Below are 22,640 nucleotides of genomic sequence, written 5' to 3'. Positions count from 1 at the left end.
AAGAAAAGAGAAAAGAGAGAGAAAGGAAGGAAGGAAGGTAGGAAAGAAGGAAGGAAGGAAGAAGGGAGGGAAGGAGGGAGGAAGGAAAATTAGTGGTGCTTTTATTTGTACCCTGAGTTGGTAAAGCACCCATATAAGTTATAGAATGAGTCAGTTTTATCTACACTCTGCCACCAGTGACCACAACTATCCAAACTGACAAGTAACACACGTGGGAGAGTTCTTTTCTACAGTAGAATATCTTTAAAATTAATAACAGCAATTGCATATACATACACAGCATGCTACAGATTACAAAGCTCTTATCCATCTCTGCCTGCCTCTGAGCCAGCCCTGTGAGATAGCAGGGCAGAATGGCTGTCCCTAGGAAACGGAGGCTCAGAGAGGGACATGACCTGCCCATGGTCACCAAGTCAGCAAGTCCCCATCCTACCCCTGTTGCAGGTCCCTAAGCTGCCTCCCAGGCATGTCAGATGCCAGGTCACTATGCTGTCTATTCAAAGCAGCATCAAGACCACGATGGCAATAACCATGAGGATTCCAGCTAGGATGCAAAGTCCCAGGAAGACGATGTCACTGGTATCCTGGGCCACCATGGTCACTGGACCCTCCAGTGCCTCTGCCTCATCCCTGGGTGGTGCTTCCTGAAGGTGCTCCGCAGTGGCAGCATAGGGACCCAGCCAGTGAGAGCCAGAGAGCAGGTGGACAGAAGCCTCCTTGCGCCGTGGCTCACAGCGGACCTCGTACTCATGGATGTCCTCCCGCCCTGCGGCCGAGAAGTCGATGTACAGCACGCTGACAATCACTGAAGTGTTGTTTCTTCTCTGTGGGGTCACAGGGTATTCGTCACACCTGAAGGAGCTTAGGCTGACCTTGTTTCCCTATATATGTGGGGGTCTCAGTACCGGGGGGCAGAGCCCGAGAAGCCTGTGTTCGAGTCCTAACTCTGAGCCTCAGTGGTCCCATCTGTAAAAGGGGTACCGTGAGGGTGAGCTGTCTGGAAGGACAATATCAGATTTGATGCCAGTGTTTCTCTGGCTAATGTTCTGGGGTCATTTACCATGGTCCAGGCTCTATATTTTTAAATATCTTACTTAATTCTCACAACAACATTCTCTTACTGGTACCATTAAAACCCCCATGTGGCCGGGTGCGGTGACTCATGCCTGTAATCCCAGCACTTTGGGAGGCTGAGGCAGGCGGATCATGAGGTCAGGAGATCGAGACCATCTTGGCTAACACAGTGAAACCCCATGTCTACTAAAAATACAAAAAATTAGCTGGGCGTGGTGGCGGGCGCCTGTAGTCCCAGCTACTCTGGAGGCTGAGGCAGGAGAATGGCGTGAACCCGGGAGGCAGAGGTTGCGGTGAGCCAAGATCGCGCCACTGCACTCCAGCCCGGGTGACAGAGCGAGACTCCAACTCAAAAACAAAACAAAACAAAACAAAAAAAACCATGTTACAGAGGAGGAAACTAAGTCCCTGAGGTTAAATCCCTTGCCTGAGGTCACACAGCATACAAGTGACAGAGCCCATATTCTCACTCAGATCTGCCCAACTCTTAACTGTGCTCTTGGCCATCACACCTCACTCAAACATAATATAGAACAAAAGGAGGCTTTTCAAAGCATCGGCCCCAATCCTCTATCCTTGGCAAATTTACAGACGTGACCACTGAGGCCTGGAAGGGTGATGACTTGCCCAGAGCTAGGTCAGAAACCAAGTCTCCTGCCTCCACATTAGGAGCTTTGTCCCCGGTGCTGTGTGGCTTCCCCCTGCAGCCTTTTCTCTTGATGATATCTGCAGTAGGTATCCTGCTGTTGAGTCCCTGGCCACCCCAGGGACAGCAGCCTAGTGTTGGGAAGAGCCATCGAGGAACAAGATGTGGGAGACTGGCACCCTGCTGCCCTCCCCTCCACCTCGGATGAAGGAGTCGAGTGGCCCTGAGACGATGGGCCTGCAGGCCCAGGCTGGAGGGCAGCATTGTGATGGGCAGTCTGTCATGGTCAGCAGCGCTGCAGAACTATTCTCCCCACCACGCCCAATCTGCCGCAGCCACTGCCTTCTTCAGGGTTTCCTAACTGGCCCCATCTAGCAAGTAGCACTTCTGAGAGGACACTTCTAAAAATCAAAGCTGCCTAGCAGAGTCACAGCAGCCGTGAATAGTAGGAAGTCCCCAGCACCAAAGACTGGGTGACCCTTTTGGGATTGAACAGGTGTCACAAATCAGGAGGGTTCTTTGTGTGTGTGTGTGTGTGTGTGTTGTTGTTGCTATTTCTTTATTTATTTATTTTTATTTTTATTTTTGAGACAGAGTCTCACTCTGTCACCCAGGCTGGAGTGCAGTGGCCGGATCTCAGCTCACTGCAAGCTCCGCCTCCCAGGTTCCCGCTATTCTCCTGCCTCAGCCTCCCGAGTAGCTGGGACTACAGGCGCCCGCCACGTCGCCCGGCTAGTTTTTCGTATATTTTTTAGTAGAGATGGGGTTTCACCATGTTAGCCAGGATGGTCTCCATCTCCTAACCTCGTGATCCGCCTGTCTCGGCCTCCCAAAGTGCTGGTATTACAGGCTTGAGCCACCGCGCCCGGCTATTTATTTTTTTAGAGACGGAGTCTTGGTCTGTTGCCCAGGCTGGAGTGTAGTGGCACGATCTTGGCTCACTGCAACCTCTGCCTCCCGGGTTCAAGCAATTCTCATGCCTCAGCCTCCCAAGTAGCTGGGATTACAGGAGTGCACTGCCACACCCAGCTAATTTTTGTATTTTTAGTAGAGACAGGGTTTCACCGTGTTGACCAGGCTGGTCACAAATCAGTTTTATGGACTAGGTGACTTCACGTGTCTCTTCCAACTCTGGGCTTCCAAAAGGCTCTGATTCCATGTCCCCACAGGAGCTCCTGCTCCCATCTGAGAAGAACTTGTGCCCTGGATTTTTGGGATATAGAATCAGGACACTGGGGAAAGAAAGACTCCTGAGAGTGGAAGGGGACCCAGTGAAAGGCTAATGTTAATCTGTATAACAAGGAAGGGAGGGAAAAATCAGAGAATGGGGGTAGGGGGAATCTTTAGGGGGTTTTGATGAGTGACAGACTTGACAAAGAAAGAAAAGCCACACAACATGGGGTGTTGATGGCTGTGGAGGGAGTCAAGTCTCTAATGTTTTTAAAGAGATGCACGTAAAGATTGGTGTTACTTTTTATTGTTGTCAGCTGTTTGAGCTGCGTATCTTCAAAAGCAACTCTATGCAAACACTGATCCTTGAGGGTCTAGGATTTATAAGGGTTACACTAAGAATCCATGAATCTAAGGTTCTCTGATTTTATGTTTCCAAGATACACCAAGATTCCACGGTTCTGTGTTTCTGAGTTCTGGTGGTGGTTCTGTGACTATGAGACTGTGAGTGTATGTGAGTCCTTGGTTCCAGGATTTCCTGAGTCCCTGCTTCTCGGATTCTTTGTCTCCATCATTCCATGACTTTATGGAATGTGGTTCTGTCCCAAACAAAACCCCTGGGAGACTTAGGGCACGGAGTAGGGGGAGGGCAGAATACCTCGGCAGCCAGGACTGGTCCCCTACCCTCCTCTTCTTCTCAGGTCAAAAGGATGGTGGCTGCCAGGAGGCTTGGACAGGCAGAGGGTGGTCTGGAGGGGCCAGAGGCATACATGTGGCTAATGTTGGGAGGCGGGGGAGGGTTTGCCGGAAAGCACATGATTTCTGCTAAGTCAGACTGCAAAGTCCCTGGATTTCAAGGCCGGGGAGTCTTTCCAACAGAGGCCACTGTTCCTTTTCTCCGTACCCCACTTCCTGACCTGTCCCTAAGCATACAAATATCCAGGGTGCTTGAGCCACTGCCCAGTGACTCTCTGAGGGCCCTATGTCTGGGTTCACGGCCTCCAAAATACAAGGATAGTAGGGAAAATGGACTTGTAAGCCTCACAGCCTTTTAAGGGAGGGGATCCTGTGCCTTGAAAGGGCCTTTTGTGCTGTGGAGCCCAGGGATGGATCTGGATCACCAGGTTGGGGAGGGGTGGGAGAAGCAGGGCTTCCACAGCTCTGCATATTAAAGGGGTGAGGTCTTCAGGGTCTTTGGGGAGCTCTGAAGGGAAAGGGGAGGAACAGCCAACAGGACCCCTGTAGCAGGAGTGACTGGTGGCATCTTTAGATTGCCGCTGAGGTTAGGCAGCAGCAGCTGGGGTTAGGAAAGAGAACTGGGAAGAGAAAAGGAAGAGAGCTGGGAACCGGAGGGACCGCCTCTCCTCTGTCTCTCCTCTTGGAGTTCTTTGCTACATTTACCCTGAGCAAATTGGCTGAGGTAAGTAAAGCCAAGAAGGGCTTAGCTCTGCATCCAGGCCTGTGTGGCCCCCAGAGCCAGGAGAAGCTGAATTTTCAGGAATGTCAGATGCCTTTCAGCAGGGTCAGAGTCCCTCCCTTGTGCCTGCCCCCTTCCCCCAGCCCCTACCTGAGACTCAGTGCCGCAGGTATCAAAGCGGGCCTGGATCCTGAAGTTGCCGCCGACCTCCTGGGCAGCACAGCTCCGGCTGCCCAGGTAGACCTTGGTCCGCTCCAGCGGGGCCAGCGCCTGCGTGGAGATCAGGATCTGGAAGTCCGTGCGGGAGCAGCTCACGTTCACGGGTACCACTGGGAACCGGAGGGAGGAGCTGGAGGCCTTAGGTTCAGGCAGTCTGACCCTCACCTCCCCCACACCCCCCACCCTCCCACAAAGTGTGGTGGATGGGGAAACTGAGGCCCAGAGTAGGAAAAACTCTTATGGAATCCTACAGGGCACGGTAAGGGATATCTTAGACGGGTTACTCCGTTCAACTCCATCAGACTGTGAGCTCCTCAGGGAAGGCACAGAGTCTGATTCTCTCAGCGTCCTCTGGGCCCAGCACAGAGCTTGGCAGGCCCAGTGAATGCTGAGTGAATGAATGAATGAATGTTCTTAATAATCATAAAGTTCATCTGCTAATCTCTTGGCCATGTGCCAGGCAATTCATTTAATTATTTAACAAATATATTGATGGCCTACTATGTGCAGGCCCTATTCTCAGCACCACAAATACAAAAATGAGGAAAAAACACAGCTGAAATTCTTGCCTTGTGGAGCTTACATTCTAGATGGGGGAGGGGGCAATAAAGGTAAAATACACCCACGTGTCAGAGTGCCCCAAAAGAAAATCAAGCAATGAAGAAAGAGCAGGAGAATAGAACTAATTGGGGAGGAGTGAGGAAGGAGAGTTTCAGTTTTAAAAAGGGTGGCAAGGGAAGCCTCACTTTCCCTCCCTACAATGACTCCCCAGGAGGTAGATGTGACTAAACTCATTTTACAGGTTTGGAAATGGACACTCTGAGAGATGAAGTTGTTTGCAGTGGCCAACTGGGTCGACAGGATTTCAAAGTTCGTGGTCTGTTCACCCTATTCAGCAGCCTCCTGCAGCCCTCCTGGCCAGGACGGTCGCACATGACTCACAGTGTCTGCTTTGGGTGAGCATGTTTGTGTGTGTGTGTGTGTTGTATGTGTGTGTGTGTGCATATGCATGCATGCAGGGGCAGGGGTGAGGGAAGGGGAAAGGAAGGCGGCTGCCTGGTGGGAGGAAAAGGAAAGAGAACTGGCAGGGAGAGGCCTGGAACTCTCAACCCCTCTCCGGGAAATGCCTCAGACATATTTCAGCCTCTGGTGTCTGGGCAGTCAGGGATTTATGGGCCAGCCGTCTCCCACGATGATCTCGGTGGTGCTGAACTGTGTGTCACCCCCAACTGGCACTGTGGCTGCCCTCCCAGTGGGAAGGCCTCCTGCAGCCTGGGCCGCATCTGGAGCCTCGCCCAGTGGGAGTGCTCCTGTCTGCCCCGGGCCCCACGGGGATCTGAGGGGAAGGGATGTGGGGTGGAGTTGGAGTGGGCACTGCTGCCCTGAAGCCCCTGGAACAGGAGCTGGGATAAGACCCCCCAACTTTCTCTCCTTCTCTGCAGAAGGGGCGTGTCCTAGATCACACAGGGCTGGGAGAGGGCCTGGGAGAGTTCTGAAAATGAGATTATCAGAGGCAAAAGGAACTTTAAAGATCTTTCCGTCAATATCCTCCTCTTACAGGTGGAAAAACTGAGGCCCACAGAGACATAGGGCAATGCCAGCTAGCGGAGGCAGAGCCAATGGAGCTGGGCTCTCCAGGGCTGTGCTAACAGAGCCACAGCTCTCCCACTCCGGCTTCCAGGTGGAGCCCACTGAGGCCCGAAGGGGCTGGGCCTGCCCAAGTTCACGGCTCTGCCACCATCTTGCTGTAGCTCACGATCTCCTCCATCCCTGGCCCCAGCTGCCCTTGCATATGGAGCAAGGAAAGATTTTTTAAATGCTGAACAGGCCTGAGACACCTTCCTGAAGGAAAGATGTCCTTGGATCCAGGCATTGTGACCTTGTTACTTCCTTTGGCCTTCACGACCACCTGTCTAGGGCCTTCATCAACCTCTTATATAGATGAGCCCTCTTGGATGATCAGTAAATGGCAGCATTTGGACGTGACCCTGGTCTCTCTGAGCTTAGCTCTGGGCTCCCCTCCCTCGTATCCTTCTCAAACAAGCAAGAAGAAGGCAGCAGAGTAAGTTCTAATCCTGGTTGTGCCACTGACTGCCCATGTGGTCACAATGAAGTCTTTCCCCTCTCAGCACCTCCGTTGCTACACCTGCACAATGAGGAGCTTTGCTTGGCCAGGAAGAGAGCATGATAGGTGCAGAGTGCAGACATTTCTGCGCCCATACACAAGGAAGGGTGGGAGGAGGGAAGCAACGGTGGACCCTCTTGGCTGACAAATCTACACAATAATATGGAGTCTGAGAAAGCCAAATACCAGCTCCCCAGCTTCCTCTGCAGCAAAGCAGGGCCATCTGACTGAGTTCAAACTGTTTGGACATTTTGTAAAAGTCTTGTGAGAGGTTCTAAAGACGCTTTTGCTTTCTTGATAAAGAGTCATTTGCAGCTGGCACTTCCCTTGTCCTCTCTAGCCTTGAACATGGATGTGATGCCTGGAGCTATGGCAGCCATCTTGCAGCTGTGAGGCTCAGAGAGTCCCAGAGATAACACTTGGAACAGTGTTGAGCCCCTGGACCAATACAGCAGCTACCTAGCTCCAGGCTTCTTGTTGAGTGAGGAAAAACAAGCACCATTTTTTCAATGAGTAGTTCTGAATGATACAAGCAGGGCTGGTAGGCATCCCTACCGTTATACCAATTTTTTTGCCATAAACAATATTAGCATATTTTGTCTATTTCCCCTGGATACAGGGGACCAATAACAACACAAGAGGGGCCAGGGGCCCAGGGGGAACGAACCAGATGGGGAGCGGTGAGGACTCGTGAAGTTAGGAGCTGGGGAAGGAGGCTCTGCAATAGTGGAAACAAGCAGGAGCCATGCCGTCCAGTCTCAGGGATCCCGAGAGTGGGCAAGGGTGTAGCCAACGGAAAAGGCACTGGAGAAGACCATTCATGGAGGGCAGGACAAACTGGTGGGATGGAGGAAAGAGGCTGCAAAGACTAAGGCTGCAAAGCCTCCCCTTCCCCCTCAATGGACCCACTCCCACAGCCCAGCTGACCTCCGATGTAGGCCACGGAGAAGCCCCTGCGGGTGGTGCTGCGGTCCGTGTGCAGCAGAAGCAGAAGCTGGTTGTGGCTTGAAGTGACAGGTGGTGGCAGGTGGTGTCCACACCAATTCCCCAGCAGGGGTGCCTCCTCACTGGCCCCATCGAAGGCTGCCAGATGGTCAAAGTCACAGGTCTTGGTCAGGCTGTTGGGCTCCTCCAGGTCCAGGTCCAGGAAGAATACCTTGACCCGGTAGCCCGGGGGCAGGCGGATGGTCCAGTGGCAGCGGATGTTGTTGGGGTAGGAACTGGGGTACCGTGGGCTGGAGAAGTTGCCCCGCATGGTCATGTATACCTCCTGGCATTGTCCTGGGTTGGGGAGGGGGATGTGGGAGGAGCAACAGTGAGGGGAGAGGAGAAGTCACCCTCTGCAGTTACAGCTTAGGCAGCAGGCGCCACAGTGGTCCTAAAACCACCAGGTAGGTTGTGGGCACCATGGCTAGCAAACCAGACAATTGATCCCACCTAGCTGAAAGTTGGGATGCTTGATCCCAAAGCTTGTTTTAAACTGCAACTTGCTGAAAGCTGGGACTTGCATTCCAACTGACAGTCCCCATCACAGGTGTAGGCCCTGTTAGGAATTCACTAATAATATACAATACCTGTCCTCAGAGTTACCTCCAAACTCCCTGGCTTGACAGATGATGTGGTTCATGCCTGGCCTTTCCCCTTTTCTCACTGCCCCATTTGGTATGTACTGTGAGCATACCAAACACTCCTTGCCCTCCAGGCTTTTGCACATGCTGTTCCTCCTGCTTGGAACACCCTTCCCTTCTGCTTCCATCTAACTCCTTCAGGGTACTGCTGAATTCTCTCCTCCACGAAGTCATCCATGATTCTTTTTTTTTTTTTTTTTTTTGAGACAGAGTCTCGCTCTGTCGCCCAGGCTGGAGTACAGTGGCCCAATCTCAGCTCACTGCAAGCTCCACCTCCGGGTTTATGCCATTCTCCTGCCTCAGCCTCCTGAGTAGCTGGGACTACAGGCGCCTGCCACCTCGCCCGGCTAGTTTTTTGTATTTTTTAGTAGAGACGGGGTTTCACCGTGTTAGCCAGGATGGTCTCGATCTCCTGACCTCGTGATCTGCCCGTCTCGACCTCCCAAAGTGCTGGGATTACAGGCTTGAGCCACCGCGCCCAGCCAAGTCATCCATGATTCTTACTGATGGATAGCACAGATCGTAATGGCTTGCATTGTCTGTTTCCTTATAATCTCTCTACCTAGACTATAAACTTCCCATGACTTCATACATTCATTTGTACAAATACTCAGTAACTACTATGTACCAGGTGCAAAGATAAGCCCATAAAGGACTCAGTCAGACAGGGGAGATTGACATGCAAACCACATATAGAAGAGACAAATGTTAGATCATAGTGTAAAAAACTTCTATAAGGAGTTGAAAAAGGGATCAATTCTGGTAGAACAGGAAGTCTTTGCAGAGGTGACATGCTTATGTCTTGGCATTGGCCAAGGGTATGCTACAGCATTCCAGGCAGAGACAGTGCAGAAAGCCCAAGGCCTCTGGGGGGCAGAAAGGTGTGATCCCTGCAAGTGTAATGGGGAGATAGGAACCCAGTAGGCACAGGAGGATTCGGGGTAGACCTCCAGCCCCTCCTACCTGAGAAGTAGTAGGCCTTGAAGCCACGGCCTCCGATGTTGAAGTCGGACTTGAAGATCACCTGCAGTTCGTGGCCCAGAGACATGAGGGTGGGGGGCCTGGTGCTGCCACAGTAGTGGTGCCCATGGGTGGGGCCAGGCCCCCCAAGCACAGCCACGTAGTCATAGGTGCACTCCTCATTGCCTTCCACTTGGAAGTCCACGAACACCAGCTTGACGCTGGCAGGGCCAGCGGCCCGGATCACCCAGTGGCACTCCATGCTGTTGGGGTAGTTGTTGGGGTACTCAGGGCTGGTGAGGACCCCTGACAGGCCAGTCAGGACGCCGCCACACACATCTGCAAGAGAGCCCACTTGAGCTGACCTTTCTTTCTCCTTGTGGTTCCCAATTTCCTCCCTTGAGAACCAGACACCCCAACATGCTGCCCCCAGAGGTATCTCTTGAGGGTCTCATTACCATCCACCAAGCACCTGCTACCCAAGTAGCAAGTGTAGCACGTGCACAGGCCTAGCACTTGGCACCTATGCTGCCTGTTCAGATCCTCAGACTAGCCCCACAAGGACTGTGCTGCAGTTTCTCTGATTTTATAATTAAGAAAAGGGAGGCAAAGAGAAGTTCAGTAGCTTATTGAGTTTATCCCAGGCAGACCCTGAGATAAGGATTTGAGTGCAAGGAGTTTGCTTAGGAGATCCAGGGGCCCCCAGATGGGGAGGGAGGGAGTGGACACAGAAGGGGAGGTGTGTTCAAGCCAGCTGCTGACCTGCAGGGGAGCTCTGGGGACAGGGTAAAGCACACACTTCAGAGTTCTGTCAATCTAGGAGGGAGGGAGCTGCGGCATTTATATGCCAACTCCCCAGAGTGCAGGTGGAGGGCTGCTGTGGGCTGGGAGTGACCTACTGAGACTTCAGAAAAAACCCTCCAACAAAGAACTGTGGAGGTTGGCAGAAGCACACTGAAGTGGCAGGGCCCAAGGAACATGGTCAGGGCCCTGAGAGCAGTCACCTGACTGGTAACTGAGAAAGTAGGATTTGAACCCAGGAAGACTTACTGTGGACCCTGTGCACTTGACCCTTGTGACCTTCACTATCCACTCCTATGAGGCACAGTGGGGCACAGAGGCTGGGGTGCCTGAGCTCAGGAATGTAATCAAACCTCCCTAACAGATGAGGAAACCGAGACTTAGAGAGAGGACCTGATGAAGTAGGGCTTGGTTTGACATCTGAAGACTAGTCTCCCATCTCTGCCTTTTATTAGCTGTGTGACTCTGGGGAAGTAACCCTGCCTCTCTGAGCCTCATTGGAACATTAGAGATCGTAAGACTGAACCAGCTTGATCCACTGGGCTCAGACTTGAGCAGAGTCTGAAAACATGCTGCTGGAAACCCTCAGGAAGCCAGCTTGGCCAGTACAACCACACAGCAAGTGTGGGTGAATGCTGTGACTTGCCGGAGGTCACCAGCAGGGAGGGCACATGTGGGATGTGTTTCCTGAGACTCCAGCGCCTCACCCTATGGCACAGCTGTGTGACCAGGGCTCTGGATGGGGCGTCTGAGGACCTGCTGGCTTTTCCCAGTGCTGGCCCAGCCGTGTGACTTTCTGAAGGCCCTCTCAGGTACTCAGATTTTGTGAAATGAGAGGACAGATTTAGATCGCCTGTGAGATCCCTTCCAACACTAACAACCTTCGCAGAGACTTCCAAACTGTGCCCTGGGGCTCCTCAGCAGCCCCCTGGAGCACCTGCTGGCACCTGGTGCAAATTTCATTCTTATGCTGTATTTCAAGCTCTCTTTTAATGTAATGAAAAGACAGCACCCACAGTTTTTAATATCTTTAATAAGATATTAAAATTTAAATATTCTACATTTTAAAATTTAACTCATTGGAGGTCATCCATATTTACTTGTGTTTTTAATGATTGGCTTATAAGAAGTTAAAATATGAATTTACAGGCTGGGCATGGTGGCTCACGCCTGTAATCCCAGCACTTTGGGAGGCCGAGACGGGCGGATCACGAGGTCAGGAGATTGAGACCATCCTGGCTAACATGGTGAAACCCCGTCTCTACTAAAAAATACAAAAAACTAGCCGGGCAAGGTGGCGGGCGCCTGTAGTCCCAGCTACTCGGGAGGCTGAGACGGGAGAATGGCGTGAACCCGGGAGGCGGAGCTTGCAGCGAGCGGAGATCGCACCGCTGCCCTCCACCCTGGGTGACAGAGTGAGACTCCGTCTCAAAAAAAAAAAAAATATGTTGGGAAATGTGGCTGATGGTATTATGACTTTGATATCCTAACATTCTACAAATCTAAGGGTCTAAAATTCCAAAACTATTATTAGATCAGCCTATGGTTCTTGTGTTGTGGCATTCTACAATTCTATCCTTCTAAATGCAGCAGTGACTGGGGTCCCACCTGAGTCCCCCGGGATTGCTGTTGGTGGAGCCTGGGGACCAGTAGCCTCTGTGGGTGTCTACTGTTTGAGCTAACATCAACAAGGCCTTGATTCTGGCATTGGGAAGAAGCAGGAGGTTTGAGCCTTTGCACAGAACCTGGGGACAAGGATGAGTGAGTCAAAGAGAATGACAAGAAGAGCAAGGCCTCCTCTCCCCTCACTAGACTGAGAGGCAAGTGTCAAGCCTGGTTGAAGGAGGGAGGGGTTAGGGACACATGATATAAGGTCACCAGCTCCACCCAGATCCTACTGCGGGAACTCAGGCAAGGATTCCCAAGCTGTGAAGTGGTGGGATGCCGCAGAAGGTGGCAACAGCAGTGGTGTCCCCTCCTGTGGCCTTATGCCATGACAGACGACAAGAAAGACAAGGGTAGTAGAGCATGAGAGCCTCATTCCTGAGCACAGTGCGACCCTCTGAGGACTCCGGGAGAAATGGAGGGAGGCATGGGGAGCATTGCCATGAAGGTGGGAACCCCAGCTACCAGGATTACCAGCATGGTCATGAACAGTGAGGCGGCTGCTTTTGCCTTATAAACTATGCATGAGAGCTGGGTCGTGCAGGATACAGAGCAGTCTATGTGCCAAGATGATGAGACCCTGCAGGTCTCACCTGAGCCCTGCTGCTGTCTTCCCACCGCTACCCCAGAACCAGCTCTTCCACTGCCAAATCCCCCCTTGAACTCCTGGGCTCAAGTCATCCTCCCACTTTGTTGCCAAAGCACCAGGATTACAGGTGTGAGCCACTGCACCAGGTCCCTAAGGGCCCCTGTTGACCTTTCTGGTAGCCCGCAGAAAAGCCGTGGCTGGCCACGTGCTTGTCCGAGTGGAAGACGACAGACATGACATGCCAGGAGGAGGTGAAGGGCGGCGGAGGCACCTTGCCGCAGAACCTCCCCAGCAGGTTGCCCTTGTCCAGTGAGGCCCCATTGTAGATCTCCAGGAAGTCGAAGCTGCAGGTGTCATGGTATTCCAGGTCAAAGGCATGGAAGGTGAGCAGCACCGAAGAGCCCTCAGCCACCACGATCAGCCAGCTGCACTCTGTGTTGTAGGGGTACAGTCTAGGGAAGTTGGGACTGGAGAAGTTTCCAGAAGGTGCTGAGAGCACACCCCCACATTTGATACCTGGGGCAAGAGAGAAGGATGGCTGAGACTCTGTTCTGGAGTCTTGGGTACATGTGGTAAGGGCAGTGGGCCCAGTGAATGAAGGAACACAAGGCCATGTGTTTATTTGCTCATGCATCTGCTTATTCTTCAGATGCTGATCAAGCATGCTGGTATTCATTCCACAAATACTGTTTGAGTGCTAGGCATTGTTCTAGGTGCTGGGGTCATGGCAGACACAAAACAGACAAAACCCCTACCCTCATGGAGCCTACATTCTGGCAGGCAAGACAGACAATAAACATAGCAGGGAAACTATAGAGTTTATGGGGCCAGGTGCAGTGGCTCACGCCTGTAATCCCAACACTTTGGGAGGCCAAGGTGGGCAGATCACAAGGTCAGGAGTTCGAGACCAGCCTGGCCAATATAGTGAAATCCCGTCTCTACTAAAAATACAAAAATTAGCCAGGCGTGGTGGCGAGCACTTGTAGTCCCAGTACCTGGGAGGCTGAGGCAGGAGAATTGCTTGCACCCCCAAGGCGGAGGTTGCAGTGAGTCGAGATCATGCCACTGCACTCCAGCCTGGGTGACAGAGGGAGACTCTGTCTCAAAAAAAAAAAAAAAAAAAAAAATATATATATATATATATATATATATATATATGACACAGTGAGAAGCTATGGAGAAAAAGCAAGCCAGGAAAAGAGACAGGAAGTGTCAGGCAGGGCCTCAGAATGTTAGTTAAAACATTATGCAGTAGGGAATTTAAGTTAATTATTAAAACATTATTTTGAAATTAATAATAATAATAACCCCACAAGTGAAAATATGCACAGCCTACTACAATGTTAAAAGTACATTTTTATATGCTCAGATTTGCTTGTGTTTAACAAAAGAAAACAATGGAAAGAAACTAATAAGAATAATTCTCTGTCAGGGGAAGTAGGAAAAAGAGGGGAGGAAGCAGGCATGATGGCTGGAGCTCCTTAAATGTATCCTGTTTCATAATGTTCACTTTGTAAGCACATAAAATATTTTATATAATTTTAAGAGATCAAAAAAAAGTTAAATAACCCCTAAATATCCCATACTGAAACAAATAAACTGAATCTTACCAACTTGGAGCCACAGTCACATGCGGAAAAATGATTTCAAATGACTTTGAAAGACAGTATTTTGACCACACAGTCCTAGTGGGATATACCTCAAGGACAAAATGAACTGCAACAACATCTTAAACTATATTCAGTAAACTTACTATTAGTAATAATATTAAATATCATTTTATAATTATTATATATTAGAGCAAATAAGTAAGTTAATGTCAATAGAAACCAATATTTTCAGTGTAAGAGTGATAGGTATAATTTTTTTTTTTTTCTTTAGACGGAGTCTGGCGCTGTAGTGCAGGCTGGAGTGCAGTGGCATGATGTCAGCTCACTGCAACCTCTGCCTTCCAGGTTCAAGTGATTCTCATGCCTCAGCCTCCCAGGTAGCTGGGATTATAGGTGCCCATCACCACGCCCAACTAATTTTTGTATTTTTAGTAGAGACAGGGTTTCACCATGTTGGGCAGGCTGGTCTCAAACTCCTGACCTCAGGTGGTCCACTGGCCTCGGCCTCCCAAAGTGCAGGATTACAGGCATGAGTCACCGCACCCAGCCTGATAGATATAAATTTAAAATAGTAAGTAAAACTCTTGTGATCCTTAATTTGAATTGAAAGTATCAGTGTGAGCTTCATTTATTTTTATATTTTAAAAATTTATTTCCTAGTTCTGTTTACCAAGAAGGCCTAGAATCCAGTAGCATTTTACACCTCTAGGCTTTCCATTAGGATTCTTATGTTCAGCTAAAATGAACAAGGCTCTTTAGAGCAATGTCTGGTACCAGGTTTAATACAGGAACTACACAAAATATGCTTGGTTATCTTGCGATGCTAAACAGCAAAGAAGCTATCAAAGACTGCTGAGATTGTGTCAAAAGACACAGAAACCTAGCCAGTCGCAGTGGCTCACGCCTGTAATCCCAGCACTTTGGGAGACTGAGGTGGGCCGATTGCTTGAGGTCACCAGTTTGAGACCAGCCCGGGCAACATGGCGAAACCCTGTCTCTACTAAAAATACAAAAATTAGCTGGGTGTGGTGGCACACGCCTGTAATCCCAGCTTCTCAGGAGGCTGAGACATGAGAATCACTTGAACCCGGCAGGTGGAGTTTGCAGTGAGCTGAGATTGTGCCACTGTACTCCAGCCTGGGTGACAGAGCAAGACTCCATCTCAAAAAAAAAAAAAAAAAAAAAAAAGACACAGAAACCTACTTGAAGTGGCTTCCACTGGCTAAAGAAGGTACAATTCGAGCATCAAAAGAGAGTAAGGCTTGCAGTGGATTGAAACATATAACATATATAAAAACAATAATTCACAATGTAACTCGAAAGAAATTAAAATGAAACTCATTGGTGTATTTTAGAGGTTGCTAGACACTAACTCATTTATCAATTTTTTTAAGGAAATTGATAAACAGAAATTTAACATCTGCTTGGCCTTTCCTATATGGACTGTATTTCTGGACAACTAAATAGATGGTGAGGGAAAACTTTTTATTTTTATTTATTTACTTTTTAAGACTGAGTCTCGCTGTTGTCAGCTAAGGGTGGAGTGCAATGGCATGATCTTGGCTCACTGCAACCTCTACCTCCTGGGTTCCAGCAATTCTCCTGCCTCAGCCTCCTGAGTAGCTGAGATTACAGGCGCCTGCCACCATGCCCAGCTAATTTTTGTAGTTTTAGTACAGACAGAGTTTCACCATATTGACCAGGCTGGTCTCGAACTCCTGACCTCAAGTGATCCACCCACTTGGGCTTCTCAAAGTGCTGTGTTTACAGGTGTGAGCCACCGCGCCCGACCGGGAAAACTTATTTATGGAAAACCTCAGAAAGAATAACAACACTAGGAAAACATAATTTTGGCTGGCCATGATGGCTCAGATCTGTAATCCCAGCAATTTGGGAGGGCAAGGCAGGAGGATCACTTGAGTCCAGGAGTTTGAGACCAGCCTGGGCAACATAGTAAGACCCCCATCTCTACAGAAAAAATTTAAAAATTAGCCGGGCATGGTGGTGCATGTAGCAAATAGACCAGGCTAACAAACCCCGAACCCACTGATGTATCTAACACTGGCCAGTAAATATCTTCTTGAAAAAAAATCAGGAAATATGAATCTCAGGAAGTCTCTGCTTCTATCTACAGTTAGAGTAAATATGGAAGCTAGCGGGACATTTTAAGTAATTCCATGAGGATACCTTTGGCAAGTCCAGAATGTGGGAAGTTCTGTAAGATAAATGACGCTGGGGCTTCAACAATAAAGGATAAAGGGGGGGAAGGAGGCACAACTGGTGTATTAAAAGAGTCAAGGCTGGGTGCCATGGCTCACACCTGTAATCCCAGCACTTTGGGAGGCCGAGGCAGAAGGATCACTTGAGGCCAGGAGTTTGAGACCAGCCTGAGCAACATAGTGAGACCCTGTCTGTACAAATAGTAATACTTTTATAAAAAATTTAAAAGTCAAATATCAGCCAAATGCAATGTATGGACCTTGTTTGGATTCTGATTTGAACAAATGAATTATAATATATATATATTTATATAATGTATTATATATTTTATATATATGTATTTTTTTTTTGGTCAATAATTGGGGAAAACTGAACATGAATTGAGTTAGCACATAAATTAAGGAATGAAGCCGGGAGTGGTGGAGTGCTCCTGTGGTCCCAGGTTCTCAAGAGGCTGAGGCAGGAGGACCACTGGAGCCCAGGAGTTCGAGGCTACAGTGAGCTATGGCCACAGCACTGCACTGCAGCCTGGGTGACAGAGAGAGACCTTGTCTCTAAAATTTCTTTTTTTAAATTAAGGACTTATTATACCGTGATAAAGGTATTGAGGTTATGTATAGTTTTATGTGTTTCTCTGTTAGAGACATATTCTGACATATTTATGGGTGAAATAATATGGCATCTGAGATAGGCTTTAGATTTCTCCACACCTCCCAGAATGGGGCTGGGGTGAGATAGAAGAAACAAGAAAGGCAAAACGTTGATAATTATTGAAGATGATTGATGGGGATATAGGGATTCATTATATGATTTTCTGTGCTTTGGGTGTGTTTGAAATTTTTCATAATTAAAAGTTAACAAAACAGCCAGCACATCCCTGGTCACCTTCTCAGTGAGGCCTTCCCTAACCACCCTATTTACACCTGAAACCCTCTCCCCAGCTCATGCTCCTTCTCTCTCTTTAGTGCCATATGCTTCTCCATAGAATTCATCACGATCTAACATACTATTTATTTTACTTATTGATTTGGTTCAGTATCCTGCCAGAAAATGTAAGCTCTATGAGCGCAAGGATTTCTGTCCCTCTCCCTGCTGTATTGCAAGCACCCGGAGCAGTACCTGGCACAAAGCTGGTGCTCAGTGTATATTTGCTGAATGAATGAGTGAGTGAATGATCTTATATAACTCTCTCAGAACTAGGCAGGGCAGGTGCTACTGACTCATTTTACAGATGAGAAAACTGAGCCCTGGAAAGGGACGTTACTTGCTGTAGTGGACATCTATTGCTTTGGGTCTGCCCAATACCTCTTCCTCTGCCTCTTGCAACAATAGCCCCCTCTTTTAGACACTGCTCCCCTCCTTGCCTCCACGTGGTAACCCTCCCTCCTCTTCCTTGCCCCAGGGATGGACGCCTGGCTCTAGCTGGGGAGTCCTGGGGCTCCCGCCACCACCACAGTGACTGGCCCGCGGGGTGGGCGTGTGCTCCAGGCCGGGCCAGAGTTCTGCTCAGAATGTCCACATAGGGATTCTTCCCTTTCTGGTCCCTTGACTGGGAGGCGGAGTCCTGGGGGTGGAACAAGGTCCATACATTGCATTTGGTTGGTATTTGACTCTTTTAAATTTTTTAAAAAATTATTATTGGCCAGGTGTGGTGGTTCACGCCTGTAATTCTAGCCCTTTGGGAGGCCAAGGTGGGTGGATCACCTGAGGTCAGGAGTTCAAGACCAGCCTGGCCAATATGGTGAAATCCCATCTCTACTAAAAATACAAAATTAGCCGGGTGTTGTGGTGCATTCCTGTGATCCCAGCTACTCAGAAGGCTGAGACAGGAGAATTGTTTGAACCCAGGAGGCAGAGGCTGCACTGAGCTGAATGCACTCCACTGCACTCCACTGCACTCCAGCCTGGGTGAGACAGAGTGAGACTTCGTTTCAAAAAAAATTTTTTTTAATTATTTATGCTCAGGGCTTAAGGAAAAACCCCCTCTGTGAACTGGAAGAGCCATGTGAAAAGTGGAAGTGGCCCTGGAGCCCAGAGGTCCTGGCTGTGGCATCCCTGAGCCCAGCTCGGCTACCTCCTGCCTCGCTGGTTACAGAGCCAATGTATTCTTCTTTTTGCTTCAACTCATCCAGGTTGAGTTTCTGTCACTTGCAACCAAAAGCATCCTGAAGAATATACTTAACTAAATTAAGAGAAGACACACTCGCTAAACATGTGCCCTGTACCAGGCCTGTGCTGATTCAAAATGGGCCCCTCCGTGGGAAGCTCACCATGGGGTCGGGCAGGGGGAGTCAGGGAAATGATACAAAACACACAGTGTGATTGCACTGTGGCCACAAAGGGGCTCTGGGGCCCGGGGAGAGGAAATCTAATCTTCCTGGGGCCAGCAGTATCAAGGAGGGGCAAGATTCCCAGAGCGGGTGATATTTGAGTTTGTCTAGGAAGAATGAGTTTCATCAGTTGGGGAAGATTTGCAGGGAGGGAATGACATGGACAAAGGCTCAGACACACGTGCACTTAGCCTCTGTGAGCCGTGAAATGGGGACAGTGGTGCCTCCCTTGCTGGGTGACTGTGAGCGCTGATGAGCTAAAGGCTGTGTGAGGGCCGCACAGATGCACATTATTGGCTCTCTGCCTGGATCTTGGAGTGGGACAGGGCAGGAATGGCATCTAATTCATACCTTTATGGCAAAAGGACAAAGAGATATTCTGTCCAATGCCTGTTGTTGTCCTTCCCCCAGCCCTTCCCACAGGACAGGGAAAGACACCAGAGCATCAGAGCGAAATTCTTACAGCCCAGGTGGCTCCAGTCATCAGCATAAGCAGAGGCCTTGTCCACTAGGACCCAGCCAGGCACACTGATGCCCAGGGTTACCCCAAGGCCCCTTAAGCCCCAGTGGCTGGAAAATAGGAACAGCTAGCTCCTCCCACTACCCAGGCATGGGTTGAGACACTTGGGTGCCCGTCCCATCTCTGTCAGTGACTGGGTAACTGGCAAGGTACAATTCCTCCCTGAGCCCCACTTGAGCCTTGCAGAAGGGTGAAATGATATCACCCCAGCTTCACAGACAGGTAAACAATGCTTGAAAAGCCAGAGCAGTTCAAAGCCACTGGGGACCACAGTGCAGGCAGAGGGTTCCAGGAGCCCCAGTGAAGGTGTGTGTGAGGTTGATGGAGGATGTGGAAGGCCATGGAGGGAGTGGTATTTGATCTGAGCTTGAAGGGTGAGCCAGATGTTCTCAGGTGGAAAAAGGGAAAAGAGATTTTCCAGACAGAGGGGACAGCAGGACTTAAGATCCCTCAGGGTGAAGCAGAAGGGGTTGTGATTCCCCTGCAAGAGCATGGGATGCCCAAGGGATGCAGGAAACTGAGGCTGAATACAATATGGAAGTTGGAGCCCACACTCAGAGGGCACTGAATACTATAAGAAGGAACTTTGATTTCACTTGCTTGGCAGTGGGATGGACAGCAGGGTCTCGGGAGGAGAATAAAGACTATTCAGCAATAGGCTGGGCGCGGTGGCTCACGCCTGTAATCCCAGCACTTTGGGAGGCCAAGGCAGGCAGATCATCTGAGGTCAGGAGTTCGAGACCAGCGTGACCAACATGGTGAAACCCCGTCTCTACTAAAAATACAAAAATTAGCCAGTTGTGGTGGCACACGCCTGTAATCTCAGCTACTCGGGAGGCTGAGACAGGCGAATTGTTTGAACCCGGGAAGTGGAGGTTGCTGTAAGCTGAGATTGGGCCACTGTACTCCAGCCTGGGCGACAGAGCAAGACTCTGTCTCAACAAACAAACAAACAACAACAAAAAAACTCTTTAGCGATAAACCTTTAATAGTTTTTGGAGCCATTCCCTTCAACCTTGGTGACCATGTAGTCTTGGACAGGTTACTTAATATCTCTAGCCCTCAGTTTCTTCATCTGGAAAATGGGGGACTAACATCCACCTTGAAGTTTGTTGTACATATTAAATACAACCTACATGTGAAACATCCAACACATGGCAGACACTCAATAAATATTGTCTTCCCCCTATCTCAGGAACAAATACATTCTCAACTCAGCCACGTCCCCTAAAAGGACCTCCTGCTTTCTGGCTTCCCATGTAGAAACTTCTTGAGCCCCTGGCTGCTGCCTGCCCACCTCCTTCCCCTCCCAGTTTGTGTCTGTCCCAAGAGTGCCTACCTTCCATGGCTTGGGCCCAGGGCCCTGGGCCCAGCAGTGCCACTGCCAGCAGCAGGCAAGCCCCCCGCTCTGCCAGCATCTCCTCACCAGGGGCCCCCACAGGTCTGCCGAGCTCAGGTAGGCCAGGATCTGAGGGTCCGGAACAGGGGAGAGAGGTGAGGCTGAAAGGGCCTCCAAGTTAATGATGGCATGAATAATTCACTGGCCCCTAGAATTAGTAAGCCGATCCCTGGGTACTTCCTTCACTCACTGTCAAGTGACGGATCTGGTGTCAGCAGGTTTACACGTTCTGAGATCTGCACCGACCACAGTGTATCAGGAAGGGAAGAAACTCGGGCCTGGAAGGAAAGTGGGTGGTGGAGAAAAGGCATAACTTTTGGGGCCAGGTAGATCTGGGATCAATCCCAGTTCAGCCTGTAACTTGTCAGGTCACCTTGGACAAGTCATTTAACTCCCCTGGTCTGGGTCTTCTCATCCATCCAGCAGGGCTGTTCAGCTCCGACCCAGGGGCTGCTGTGAAAATGAAAGGAGATGGCACTTGCTAAAGCACAGAGTAGGTGCTTGCTACAGGTTCTTCCCACCCCGACTCCTGAGGGAGCTGAAAGGAGCCTGTATTTAGTGGGACACGCGGGACAACTTCCTTCAGACATGCGGATTTAGCTCAGAGGAGGGAAGGAGGTTGCTGTGGACAGTTGATGAAGGAAAAGTCTTTTTCACACAAGAATGAAGCAGGAATAACAGAATTAGAAAATCATATTGTGCAACTCTTAATGCAGTAATAGGTCTGGGCCCCAGTGTAACTTCTGGCTGAGAATATGAAATGTTTGCTCCTTTATTGATCCCAAGCCTTGCTTGAACATCGTTGTGTGCCAGGCCCTGCACAAGGAGCTGGCGCCGCAGAAATGCCCTGGGAACTTTGTGTCCAACAGGAAGTGGGCTCTTTCTTCTCCTCTGGAGTCTTTTGATTTGGTTCATTTCAGCCCAACACGCATTTCTAAGCTCCTTCTCTGTTCAGAGCCTGTGCCAGGCATGGGGACAGCAGGGGGACATGGCATGTTCCTGCTCTCCCAGTGAGGATCCTGGGCTCTTTCTGGCAGACTAAGGTCTGAATCCTGGCTCCACCCCTGCCTGGCTGTGGTAGCCTGGGAAAGTAACCCAACTCTGTAACTCTGAGGCCAGGTTCCTGGATTGCGAAATTGGAGCAAGAATTAGTAGCCTGCAGTTTGCTGAGAGGATTAAACATGATAGTATATGAGAAGTCTTAGCCAGTGCCTGGCTCAGTGCATAGACACACTCAAGATTTCTGTTTATCCTAGAGGAACCCAGACGGCCTCATCTGCTAGACAGCATGTGCCTCTGGCCCATCCTTTTGTCAGGAAGTCCCCAGGGAGCTCTTTGCTGCGGGCATGGGAGGTCTTATGGAAGGTGTTCAGTGGAGCCTCAGGACCTGTCAGGCCTGAGGGATTGGCTAACCTGTGGAGGTTGATTGGCAGGAAAGAAGTGTTCAGCTGTTCCAGGCAGTCTGAGAAAATGGTAGTTTCTTTTTTTTTTTTTTGAGACAGAGTCTTTCTCTGTCATCCAGGCTGGAGTGCAATGGCGTGATCTCAGCTCACTGCAATCTCTGCCTCCCAGGTTCACATGATTCTCCTGCCTCAGCTAATTTTTGCATTTTTAGTAGAAACGGGGTTTCACCATGTTGCCCAGGCTGGTCTTGAACTCCTGACCTCATGATCTGCTAGCCTAGGCCTCCCAAAGTGCTGGGATTACAGGCGAGAGCCACCGTGCCTGGCCAGATGGGAGTTTCTTAAACACCTATCATGTGTATGAGAGAGGAAGGCAGGGAGAGGCGCCAACCCAGTACCTGCTGGGTGCAGGGCCCGGTGCTGGGAGCCTCACATGTGGGTGCAGCCTCCCAGCTTTCACAGCATTCAGTATACTCCCAAAGGACAGGGGAGGAAACTGGAGCCACTGTTTTGGGTTGAGTTCCTTCACATGAAGACCCTGGGACAAGTAGTGGATTTGGGAGGTGATCCCAGGAAGCACAGGTAAGGAAGTGGGACAAGGAGAGGAAAGAAGCCAGTTCAAAGAATGTCGGTGAGCAAGTTACCACTGTTAGCAACCAGAGCTAAGTCCCAGGGGGAACCTCCAGGACACAATGTAGACTGTGCCTCTCACTATTGCACCGGAAGAGGAAGAAGTAGAATGCTGATCACCAACTCCCAGTGCCCTTGGAAGCTGCTCTGAGGATCTTATCTCCCAGATATTTCCAACCTGCTGTGCATGGCCCCAAAGCCCTGAGGTGGAGAGTACAGGGGGCTACAGGCAGA

General features: G+C 49.9%; 1 protein-coding gene across 1 annotated transcript; it reads right to left on the bottom strand.

Annotated features, from left to right (window-relative positions):
* Positions 1-256: 256 nt before the first annotated feature.
* On the bottom strand, positions 257-20,784 carry CDCP2 (CUB domain containing protein 2). The gene is made up of 7 exons (XM_033229321.1): positions 20,564-20,784; positions 20,314-20,474; positions 12,463-12,810; positions 9,243-9,578; positions 7,579-7,932; positions 4,458-4,636; positions 257-824 (listed from the first exon to the last, which is right to left on the bottom strand). Exons 2-7 carry the CDS (start codon positions 20,390-20,392, stop codon positions 498-500), a joined length of 1,623 nt encoding a protein of 540 aa, XP_033085212.1. The 5' UTR covers positions 20,393-20,474; positions 20,564-20,784; the 3' UTR covers positions 257-497.
* Positions 20,785-22,640: the final 1,856 nt, after the last annotated feature.

This window comes from Trachypithecus francoisi, unplaced genomic scaffold (genome assembly GCF_009764315.1).
Source record: "Trachypithecus francoisi isolate TF-2019V2 unplaced genomic scaffold, Tfra_2.0 Lachesis_group12, whole genome shotgun sequence".
In the NCBI taxonomy this organism is placed as follows: Eukaryota; Metazoa; Chordata; class Mammalia; order Primates; family Cercopithecidae; genus Trachypithecus; species Trachypithecus francoisi.
Note: the sequence above shows the minus strand (reverse complement) of the source record. Positions and strands in the feature narration are given on the sequence as shown.